Source organism: Podarcis liolepis, assembly GCF_965112155.1.
Source record: "Podarcis liolepis genome assembly, chromosome: 1".
Lineage (NCBI taxonomy): Eukaryota > Metazoa > Chordata > Lepidosauria > Squamata > Lacertidae > Podarcis > Podarcis liolepis.
Window position 1 is genome coordinate 1,653,875 of NC_139554.1, and position 11,357 is coordinate 1,665,231.

The 11,357-nt window shown below is 54.7% G+C and overlaps 1 protein-coding gene across 14 annotated transcripts in view; it reads left to right on the forward strand.

Annotated features, from left to right (window-relative positions):
• Nucleotides 1–11,357, forward strand: part of RGS3 (regulator of G protein signaling 3) — a gene marked incomplete at its 5' end in the record, with an annotated part of 79,558 nt that overhangs the window by 65,554 nt on the left and 2,647 nt on the right. For 5 of the 14 annotated variants that reach the window (XM_083514526.1, XM_083514528.1, XM_083514532.1 and 2 more), the window contains 4 exons: nucleotides 5,037–5,128; nucleotides 8,969–9,070; nucleotides 9,814–9,875; nucleotides 10,869–11,035. In XM_083514526.1, coding sequence (XP_083370652.1) covers nucleotides 5,037–5,128; nucleotides 8,969–9,070; nucleotides 9,814–9,875; nucleotides 10,869–11,035 — 423 coding nt within the window. Of the gene's footprint in view, nucleotides 1–5,029; nucleotides 5,129–6,561; nucleotides 7,272–8,445; nucleotides 8,643–8,968; nucleotides 9,071–9,813; nucleotides 9,876–10,868; nucleotides 11,036–11,357 lie in introns of those variants that run through there. The other 9 variants (XM_083514520.1, XM_083514527.1, XM_083514531.1 and 6 more) reach the window with 4 other exon arrangements.

Below are 11,357 nucleotides of genomic sequence, written 5' to 3' on the forward strand. Positions count from 1 at the left end.
ATAAGCCTGGTGCGCAGCCTGGGAGTCATTCTGGACTCACAGCTGTCCCTGGAGGCACAGGTCAATTCTGTGCCCAGGGCAGCTGTCTACCAGTTCCATCTGCTGTGCTGGCTGAGACCCTACCTGCATGCGCACTGTCTCGCCAGGGTGGTGCATGCTCGGTTATCTCCCGCTTGGACTACTGCAATGTGCTCTATGTGGTGCTACCTTTGAAGGTGACTTAGAAACTACAACTAATAACAGAATGCAGCAGCTAGACTGACGACTGGGACCTGTCATCGGGACCATGTAACGCTGGTCCTGAAAGACCTACATTGGCTCCCAGTACGTTTCCGAGCACAATTCAAAGTGTTGGTGATGACCTTGAAAGCCCTAAAAACCTTGGCCCAGTATACCTGAAGGAGCATCTCCACCCCCATCGTTCAGCCCGGACACTGAGGTTCAGCGCTGAGAGCCTTCTGCTGGTTCCCTCATTGCGAGAAGTGAAGTTACAGGGAACCAAGCAGAGGACCTTCTCAGTAGTGGTGGGGCACCAGATGTCCTGTGGCCTTGTTGCGCCCATAACCCTGGAGAGGTCAAACTGAGCAATGCTCTACTTCTGCCCAGGATGCTGGTGGGCAGGGAAGCTATGTGCTGCTGCTGCTGCTGCTGCTGTGAGCTTCTTCTGCGCTTTGTCCATTATTGCTGCTGCTGTTTTGTGGTGTGTCCACCTGCTGCAGCTCAGCCTCCTTGGAGCCCTCGGCCAGGAACTGGTCTGTATCTAACCTGATTAGCTGCAGGAAGCCTGGCTTGATGGCAGCTGCAGGGCTGAGGCTGCCTAGTCCTGAATTCCTGGTGGGGGCTCTTATCATTTGCTTGCCCAAGATGCATGCGTGTGAGCACATGCTTCACCCCTAGGTGACCCTCCTGAGAGGCAGCTAGACGCTGACTTCGGAGACAGGAGGCTTGACAGCACATACAAGCAGAGAAATGCAAACAAGTCCTTAGAAAAGTATTTCTTTGGAGATAATTTTCTTCTCTCCCTCTTCCTCCCTCCTCCCCCCAAAAAGCTGCCTGGGACAGGGGAGGGAGAGGTGAACTGGCCAGGAGGCCGCTTTCTTTCAGCCTTTTGCACAAACTGTTGGTTGGGAATGTGGCAGTGGGGTGTGTTGCTGGAATGGCTTGACAACCACCATCACCCTCCTTTTGCTTACAGAATGTTTGTTTACATTCCAAGGCATCATGGCGGACAAAAAGGAACAGCCATTTTCCAGTCTGTTTCATAAGGATGCTGTTTGCAGTTTTTGACCCTGCTTTCAAAACCTCAGAATGCCTTCTGCGATCTTTCTCTGTCATTCTCACAGACAAGTCACCACGTTCTCCCTTTCACAGATAGAGAGGCTGAGAGTGCGGCTTACCAAAAGCCAGCAAATCCACGACTAGAACTAGGACGTAAAGCAAAGTTTCCTAGATTAGACCCATCTAGACCAAAAGTCCCCTGAGCTCCAGTTGCTGGTGGGCACTCAGGGGAGAGGACAAAGGCCCTCACATCTGGTTGGCTAGTGGATGAAGCAGGGAATCTGGAGAAGATCTAACCCCACTCCCCACCCTCCACCCCACCCCCAGAAAGATCCAGTTGCAAGCACTGTGAGCAATTGTTAGCTCAATGGAACTCCCACATTGAAAGGCAGTCTGCCTCTGGATGCCGTTGGCTAGGGAGCAGCAGCAGGGGCAGGGCCTTTGCTCAAGGGTAGACCATCTGCCTAGCATGTGGAAGGCCCCAGGTTCAATCCTCACTGGCATCTCCAGGCAAAGCTGGAAGAGCCGTTGCTGCCAGTCAGTGTAGACAATACTGATGGACCAATGGCCTGGCTCACTATAAGCCGCTCCCTGTTTCCTTGATTTCTGTTGGCATGATGCCTTGCTTGGCTGGGGACTTCCTGGAGGCCATGGCCAGGTGGCAGGGGGTGGAGGGAGGAGGTTTCTCCAGAGGGATGCAGAGGTCATGAAGGCAGATCTGCTCTCAGCTGCTTAGACTGCAGGCAAGGGGGTCTCATGGTGACCCTTCTCTGCTCCTTGACCTTCAACCGGAAAGAGGCAGTTGCAAAACTCCTGGTCCTCAGCAGGGGTGGAGCAAGGGGGTGCGGTGGGTGCAGACCACACTAGGTGTCATCCTGAGGGGGGGGTGACACTCGGCACGCCCCCCCCCCCGCCCACGACTCCCAAGGCTACAGCGAGCAGCAGCTGCAATGGCAAAGCGGTGGCTTGGTGCGGGGGGTGGTGACAATTTTTTTCCCGCACTGGGTACCACCTGACCTTGCTACACCTCTGGTCCTCAGCAGCAGCTCCTGCCCACCTGGTTACCAAAAACCCCCTTCCTCCTTACCGTAGATTCCGGTGTATAAGACGACTTTTTAACCCCGGAAAATCCTCTAAAAAGTTGGGGGTCGTCTTATACGCCGGGTATGGGTTCGCTGGGCAGCGGCAGTGGACGGCGGGTTTCGCACCGGGAGGAAGCTGCCCAGCGATGCTAAGCCGGCTTCACTGGGCAGCTTCCTCCCGGAGCGGAGCCCGCCGCCCACTGCCGCTGCCCAGTGAAGCTGCCGTGTATAAGACTGGGCGTATAAGTCGACCCCCCCCCCAAATTTGGGGGGTTGACTTATACGCCCAGTTGCCTAATATGCCGGAATCTATGGTAATTCTCAAGCCAAGAGTTTCCCATACTGCCAGGCTGGGCTCATGCTGTGTCTTGGCTGCCTCCTGGCGGTCATTTCCAGGATGGCTTTGGGCATTCCAGATCAGCCCTTCCTTGCAGGGAGAGACCAGAAGGGGCTTGTCTACACAGGGAGGAAGCTCAATGTGGATTAGAAGCTGCTTCTGCCTCAATTTTTTGTGGGGTGGGTGGTGGGCTTCTCCACACCAGGTCCTCATCATCCATCTGTCAGCCTGAATGCTTTCCCGTCAAGATTTGGTTTTCCCAGCTGAGGGATAATCCAGTAAGGGAATTAAAATCAATATAAAATTGAATGTTGCCTTGGAGTGGGTTTACATGGGTAGTACCACCTATCCCCAGCCTCCTATTTTGTTTCTGTCATGTTTATGGGTTGTTGTTGTTTTAATTTCAAAGCAGGGCCTCCCATTCCCTCTGTCTGTCTGTCTGTCTGTCTGTCCGTGTCTGAGAAAGGGCTCAGAGGTGCCTCCTCCAGCCTGGCTGTTCCTTGCCCTCTTTTTAAGCTCAGCAGGCTGCCAGTGAGGCTGTGGGCAATGCATATACACACAGGTATATATTTTATTTTTCCACCTGCTCATTTGTGCAAATCTGGTAGATTGAAAAAGGTATGTTTCAGGCATAAAAAGGGACTGCTTTGCCCACTGTGGAATATGCATTAAATGCTGGCTTTGCTGGAAGTTTGTTTTGCAATTCCACATACCTGCCTGCATATCACAGCCTCCCAAGGCACACCTTCCACTGTCAAACAGCTCTTACTGTCAGAAAGCTATTCCTCATGTTTAGTCGGACTCTCCTTTCGTGTAAATAGAGTCCATTGTATTGGATCCTACCCACCAGAGCAGCAGAAAGCAAATTTGCTCCATTGTTTTCTTTGTCCCTTCTCCCCCAGCTGGTTTACATAAATGGCTGGAGTTCCCTCTCTCTCTCTCTCTCTCTCTCTCTGTGTGTGTGTGTGTAAACTGCACAATTCTGAAACTGACTAGATAAAAAGAAGGACCCGGCTGCATTTCAAGCCACTAATATGTCTACAGCCGCTGCTAAGTCATTCTTCTCAGTTTGGATTTAAACTGAGTCGTGTGTGGGTTGGGGAACAACACATAGACGCGCAGGGTAGATAATGGACTGCAGTTTGCACGCAGCTTCCCAAAGCAGAGCACATGGAAGTGTGCACAGCACACAGCCTGGTTGGAAGCTCCCCCTGTGCTGGCGAGGGCTTGCCCCTTTCTGTCGGGCAGCAGCAAGAGGAAGATGGGCCCCCAAGTGCTCGGCTGCTCCCGCCTGCCTTTCTGCCTCTGCGTGGAAGCAGAGTCTCTCCCTTTCTCCCCTTCCAACAATGGGAGGAAATGTCTTTGGGGCAGGCTGCCTCTTGGAGTGTCTCTGCCAGGGAGGGAGACGGCCAGGCCAATAATCTCCGGAAGCCTCACCTAGCAGGGGAAGGAAGCTGCAGGACCCTCCGGCTCCTTGGCTGGGGAGCCCATTCCCACGGGTGAGCGGAAAGCGAAGGGTGGGGGAAGGGAGGCAAGTGACCAAGAGAGAGAAATTCCTCAGCAAATTCTCCTCCTGAGCTGAGCGTGCAAAAAGTGAGGATTTATATTCTTCCCAGGTTACAACCCAGGGCTTGCTTCTGAGATGAACAGCTACCCAGCCAGATGGGTGGGGTATAAATAATAAATGAAAAAATTAATAATACAGAATTGGGCTGCCTCCTATTTCAGTATGTTCAATGAATGGTGATTTTGGTTACTGCTACTTATTGGAGCTGAAAAGTGTTGATTTGGGTGCAAATGTTTAATTCATCCAGAAAAGCTTCTGTTTCTATTGCATTTTGTACATTTTGTGCATTGTCACAACTTTTGCCGCAGCCATAAAACGTGGAGGAGGGGTGTTGCAGGAAATGATTGCAGAAAGCAGGAGCATAAATGCAGCAAAACACCCTATTTAAAAATGGTGCTCTTTGTAAGTGAGCAATTAGTAAGAATTCCATTCCCTTTGAGTAAAAGGAGTCAGAGACTTGCTGTGCTTTATAAACCGGAGAGAAATTAAGGGAGAAGACCATTTCAAAGAAAAGCTTGCAGTGAATTGGTTCTTGTGTTGTGGTTATAGTTAGAGAAGCAGGAAGAGGAGGAACAGAGCAGGGAGCAGAGATACCCCATGGCAAGGGGTTCAGGGCTCAGCCCTTGGTCTTTGGAGGTGGCAGAAGGATTCCAGGAGAGGGTGGCTCCCCTCAGCTGCAGCCTGCCTTCAAGGGGCATCTCACTCCCCAGGGGCTTCTGCTTACCCCCCACCCTGTCCCATCTCATCCCTGTGCTTCTCTCCCCTGCAGCAGCAGCAGCAACATGGGCACCTGCTGGACCCCCACTGGGCCCTTGACAGAGGAGTTTCTTCTCGAGGGGCCTGCAAGAAGACAAACAGGAACCTGTAAGTCGAGGGAGGGGAGGGAAGCCATCTCGGGAGGGGGCTGAAGCCAGACCCAGAGTCCCTGCCTGAAGTTGGGGAGGCCCCACACCAGGCAGGTAAAGCCCTCATGTGCCACTTGAAACAGACACACACCCCTGTGTGGAGATTCCTGGGAACTGTAGTTTGGTAAGGGTGCCAAGAGTTGTTAGGAGAACCTTAGCACACTACAATTCCCAGGATTCTTTGTGTGTGGTGGTGGTGGGGTGTTAATAAGACTGCTTTAAATACATGATATGGATGTGACCCTGGAAACCCAGATCCCAAGCTGTGGTGGGCTCCTTTGAGTGGACTCTCTAGTTATTGGGGAGTGAGAGGCAAATGGTTATTTCTTTTACTGTTCCTTTCCATGGAGCTGGGGTGGGATGGGGTCACTTTCTGCATGCTCAAGGTATCCTCCGATTATTCCTCACATGTTCCAGGGCTAATTGCATGTTCATGGATGGGGCTTGCTTGCTCGCTCCTGAAGGAAAGGTGCTCTGCTCGTGCTCAGAAGCCCCTTGTGTGGGGGCTTCTTCTGCCAGCCGTAGCAGCCAGAGGAGGCAGTTTGCAGGCCATCCACACCAGTCCCCACGCCCGCTTCAAGTAGCCTGGTACAGAATGAGACCCTGGGTGCTGGGCAGCCTGTGTGCAAAGTCAGGAGCAGGGTCAGCTGGCCTCCCCTGAATTCCACCCCCCTTGCCCACTGCTGGACCAGGAGAATGTAAACCTAGAAAAGGAGTGGGTGGGTGTTGGTGCATTTACCACTTCTTGACTTTCTAAGAGAAGGGGGTGTCCTCAGCAAATGCTAAAAGGCCTCAGGAAGAGCTGGGTCAGACCAAAGGGGGCTCAGCACGTTGCCCCGGCAGGAAGGCCACAAGTGCCCCAGGCGTGCCCTAGCTGCCCTCGCCAGGGCCTGGCACAGTTGAGGAAGACTGCCTCTGAACATGGAGGGTTCATACCCAGGTGTGGCTAAAAGGCGGGCAGCTAAATCAAGCCAAAGTGCGTCATCCTGGCTGGCATCCCACCTTTCACCATGGACAACAGCCAGACCCCCCCCCCCCACACACACACCTTCCCCAAAATAGGGCATGGGAGCAGGACGGGCCTTTGCTGCTGCTGCTGCCACTCAGTGCAGCATTTATGTCTCTGAACCACAGAGCTTCAGCTGGTAGACCCCCTCCATCCCCCACTCCTCTATGCAATTTGCCTGAAACCACACCTGGCCGTATTCAGCATCAGTGTCTACTCAGAGGAGACTCCTTGAAACTGATGAACGTGACTCCCTCGGGCCCCTTCCTAATTCCAGCACGACCCTGTGGTGCCTCTTCTTTCCAAAGAAGCTGCTTGATGTCTGTCCCGAGAGGGCACATGCCACATGCTCAGAACTACTCTGCCCCCTAAGCAGAAGGAAGATCTCTGCTTAGCGCAAAGGCACTGCACACCTTCCCCAAAGGGGAGAGATGGGCAAGGCAGGCAGACAGCCTCTGTGTCCATGTGGGGATTTCCCCTCCTGGCCGGCCACATCCTCTTCATGCAATCCAAGAATGGTAGAGCTGGGAGGGGTCTCAAGGGTCATCTAGTCCAACCCCCCGCAATGCAGGAATCGTAACTGAAGCACCATCTTTGTTCCTGGGTGCTACTCTTGAGTAATCAGCACTGGGTTGCTGCTCATCCGCTGCAGCCATCTCTCATTTGTTTCATTTTTATGTGAGAGATAAAACGGACGAAGACGGCAGCTTAGGTCTTCTAGCCCAAAGAGAGGATCTGAACCCAGGACCGCTTGAAGCCCGCCTTACACTCTGGCCCTGAAGAAGTGGGGCGGGGCATCTAAATCAACCCCCCCTCCTCCTCCTCTGCAGATGCGGGCAAGGCGGTGGGCACGGGGAGGGCTTCAGGAGTCCCGCTGCGCATGCTCGAGCGTGGGGAAGCGTCGTTGCGAGGCGCTGCCGCGGGGTGTCGCTGTCGGCGCACTAGTGGAGACGCGGCGGAGGGCAGGATCCGGCGCCCCTTTCTCAGCCCGAGGGTCCGGGGAGGGAGAGGGCGGGGGGCTCCAGCTCCCTTCGAGGTCTCCGCGCATCCAGATGCATCCCTCCGCGCGGGGGGTCGCCGAATGGTACCTGGAGAGGTGAGGGAGGCAGCAGGAGACGCGGCTTCCTCGCGAGTAGGAGAAGGGCATTCGGCTTTATTTTAAAAGTACCGGGAAATATTATTTTGAAACGGGCGTAGGGCGCTCAAGGATGCCTGCGGGCCGGACGCCCTTCTAAATCTGCACTCTGCATTTGCTCAGGAGCGCTCTCACCGATGCCCCACGTTGTTGGCTCGCTGGCATTCCAGCCATTGAAAACGGAGTTGTGCGACACGGGTGGCCTGGGCGCAAATCTTCAGAGCTGGACTCTTGAAATAGTTTTGGGGGTGAGACGAGCCCCCCGGGCCCACCTCTCCAAAAGACCCGGGTCTGGAAAGGACGTGGGGAGATCAGCAATCAATCAATCAATCAATCAATCAATAAAGTGTGTGGGGGGGTTCCTTTTCAATTAGAGCAAGGTGATGGGGAGGTGCGGGTGTGACGCTTAATCTGTACATCCGCTGCGTCTCAAGGGCGACCCATTTGACCCTTGTCATTCATGCACGTAGAGGTCAATTCAGGTTGGATGGGAGGCCAAAAAGGGATGGTGCTTCTTGCGAGAAAGCTGCCCCTTTGGGAGGGTGGGCTACCCCTTGCCTTGACCTTACGGTCGTTAACCTCCCTGCGAACCAATCCGGGCGAAGGGCGACCATCGCAGGCTGCCCACGAAATCCACTCGGAGTCGGGGAGGCGCGGTTCCGTCGCGGAGTCTGCGGGGAAAGGGCCCGTCCGCACTGCCCTCTCTGAGCTCATCCAAGGCGCCTTTGACTCAGGGCTGCCCTTCTTGCGGCTGTCCCTTGTGATGGGTGCTGGAAAGGGTGCCAAACTGCAGCTCCCACCAGGATCGCTCTGGGATGCGCACGGGGGATGCTTCGAGCGTGTAGTGTGGATCTGGCCCGTAAAGAAACGGGAGAGCAGACTTTGGGAAGGCTCTGGGCTGCGGGGGTCCCAGCCTCTCCGCCCCCCCCCCCCCCGTGAAGAGGGCGCCCGGACTTGGCACAAAGGTCGCCAAGGAAGCCGCGACCTTCCCTTGATTGACATTTCCCTGCCTCCCCCCCCCCCCCGTTTAACCCTCGGCGCGCCAGGAGCTCTATAAATAGCCTCGCCCCGCCCCGCCCCGAAATAGGATCCCGGGGCGGCCCTCGCACGTGCAGCCGCTCCCCTTCCGAGGGGCTGGCGGGGCCGGCCGGCCGGCTGCAGACGCGGCTGTGCTCTGGCTGCGCTCCGGCTGCTGCGTCCCCCGGAGCGCCCGGCCATGCCCTTCTCCCGCGAGGCGGCCCAGGCGGTGGAGCTCCACGCGGAGATCCTGCGGGGCTCCCGTGGGAGAGGCGGCGTCACGCTCAGCCTGCAGCGGAGGCACACCTTGAAGGAGTACGTGGGACACCCCCGGCGGCTCCTGAAGGAGGGCGCGCCCTTTGTGCGTGCTCAGGGGCACTCTTGGCCCTGGCTGGGAAGCCTCTGAGCTTACGCGGAGGGCGGTGTGCTCGCTCGGAAGACTGCGGAGGGTTGGATTCCTTGCCGGGGTTTGCGGCGTTGTTCCTTAGCAGGGCGCCCGGACCCCTCCTCCCTGCCCTGGAGGACAAAGGAGAGGCGCCGGGCTGGGTTGGGAAGCGACCCTCGATCGCGGGGCTTGTTGCTTTGCTTCCCCGCAGCCTCGCTAACCCCCCCCCCCCGCCCCTTCTGCTTTGCATCTCCAGGGCCAAAGACATGAAGACCCGGCTGGGGATCTTCCGAAGGCGGAACGAGTCTCCTGGAGGCCCTGCAGCCTGCAAGGCGGACAAAGCCCTCAAGACCCTCAAGTAAGGAAGGGGGGTGCTAGGTGAGAAGAGGCTTGAGGTGTCTCAGGGGTGGTCCCAGATCCGCAGAGGTGAAGCCAGGCTGGGACATGGTCTCTGAGTGTCTCTTCCCAGCGCAGAACTTCACCCACCAAAAGCAGAAGCTGCCCTTGAGGTCCCAGATGGAGAATGTTCCTGGAGCTTTTTCTCCTCTTCTGACCCCATCCTGCTCTTCCATTTGTAGCAGTCATATCCTGGGTGGATTTCCAGCATCTTTAGACTGGAGAGGGTCTGAGAGGGATGTGACGGGCATTCCTGCACACACAAGAGGATTGGTGCTTAAACACATTTTGAACAAATGCAAAAATCTGTATTTCCCAATTTTTCTTTGCAAGAAATCTTTTTTAAAGCGTGTGTAGGATTTTCAGACAATTGCAGGTTTTAGCCTTGCTTTTTGAAATCCATTAATTGGTGTAAAGCTTGGAAGGCTGCATCTTGAAAAATGAATGTTGGCTATTACAGTATAGTAAGAGGGAGTCCAACAATGTCTGTGTTTTGGGAATGGGGGTGTTGTTTAGTAGGGCAGAATCAAAATGCAAGCTACTTTCATGTATGTTAATCAAGCAGCCTTTGCCTTCAAATTTTAATTTACTCCAGTTTGGGGGGGGGAGCTTAATCCTCTGGGGGAAGGGGTTTCCCTTTTCCCTGCCTTGCAGCTTCTCTTTCCTGCCAAGTGACTCCTCCCCTCATTTTCTCCTTCTCCTCAGGCCAACTCCTGAAGAAGCTCTCAAGTGGGGAGAGGCCCTGGAAAAACTGCTTCAGCATAAATGTAAGGCGGGAGGAATTTTGCCGTTTCTAGCTTTTGAGAATCACTTAAGCTTCAGAGACGCAGAACCCAAACTCCTGAAACATCTGTGACTCTCAGATATGTGCAAAATCTTGTTTTTAAGTGGGACCTGCAGTTCATCCCTCCCTTTCTCTCTACTTTTTAAAAGCACTGTGGCGATAACAGCATCCAAGGCTTGGCAGGGTGTGTGTGTCTTTGTGTAACTCTGAGGGTGATGCTCCTCCCCTCCCCATTGGCTGCTTTCACCCCCAGGTTGCTCTACCCCCAGCTGCCCGGCCAGTGGAATGCCACTGGTGTTGCCTGGCACAGAGGCAGAGCCCACTGGCTCGCCTGACGCATGATCTCCTTCTCTTGGCTGGCAGCGATGCTCCACAGTCTTGGCCAGAGAGAGGCTTTGGACAGTTTCTGCCCTCTGAGATTCTTTTCCAAGTTGGGCAGGTTACAGTTTGTGGGGTACTTTTCTCTGTGCCATCCTTGGATTGTGGATCTGTGGTTTGGTGTTAGGAAATGGTTGTACCTACAGGACTCTCATGTTTTACCCTTCTGGTGCCTGAAATGCGCTGCTGGGGGAGGCAGGCCTGGTTCAGCCTGCTGTGCCACCTCGGAAGAGGCTTGCTGGTTTAGACCCAAGGTCCATGGAGTTCAGTAATTTGTGTGCCAGCCAGGTGCCTTTGGCCCTTGCCTTCATCCCCTGAGTGTCTGGTCTTTAGAGGCAAACCACTTCTGGCTATGCATCCCAAGAGTTGCCCTTCCCTTTTTCCTTAAGAGCAGGCACCCCCAAACTCAGCCCTCCAGGTCTTTTGGGACTACAGCTCCCATCATCCCTAGCTAACAGGACCAGTGGTCAGAGATGATGGGAATTGTAGTCCCAAAATATCTGGAGGACCGAGTTTGGGGGTGCCTGCTTAAGAGGAAGGGGCCAGAAGGGGAAGGCTGCTGGCTTCTGGCCCTCAAGGCTACTTTCTCCCTCTCCAGATGGTCTGGCTGCCTTCCGTGCCTTCCTGCGCACCGAGTTCAGTGAGGAGAACCTGGAGTTCTGGCAGGCATGTGAGGACTACAAGAAGATCAAGTCCCAGTCCAAGATGGTGTCCAAAGCCAAGAAGATCTATGCAGAATACATTGCAACCCAGTCCTGCAAAGAAGTGAGTGAGTGGCTAGCTGGCTTCCATTGCCCGGGGGGTGGGGGGTTGGCATTCCAAGGCCTGTTGGTGTTGGCTGTGCCAAAGTGCAGCGCAGACCAAGAGGCTCTGCCAAGGTCTGGGGTGAAATGGACACCTGGATGAAGGATTTTGAAACTCGGCCTTGAGATTTTGCAGCTCAGTGCTTATCTTGCGTCCGGCTGATGAACAAGCTTAAGACAACGCCAAAGTACTAGGCTACGCGGCCTAAGATACATGGGCGCGTGTTTAACTGAAACCTGTATATGGGCAATGTTTACAGCTGGAGAGGAGCAACTCGGGTCTA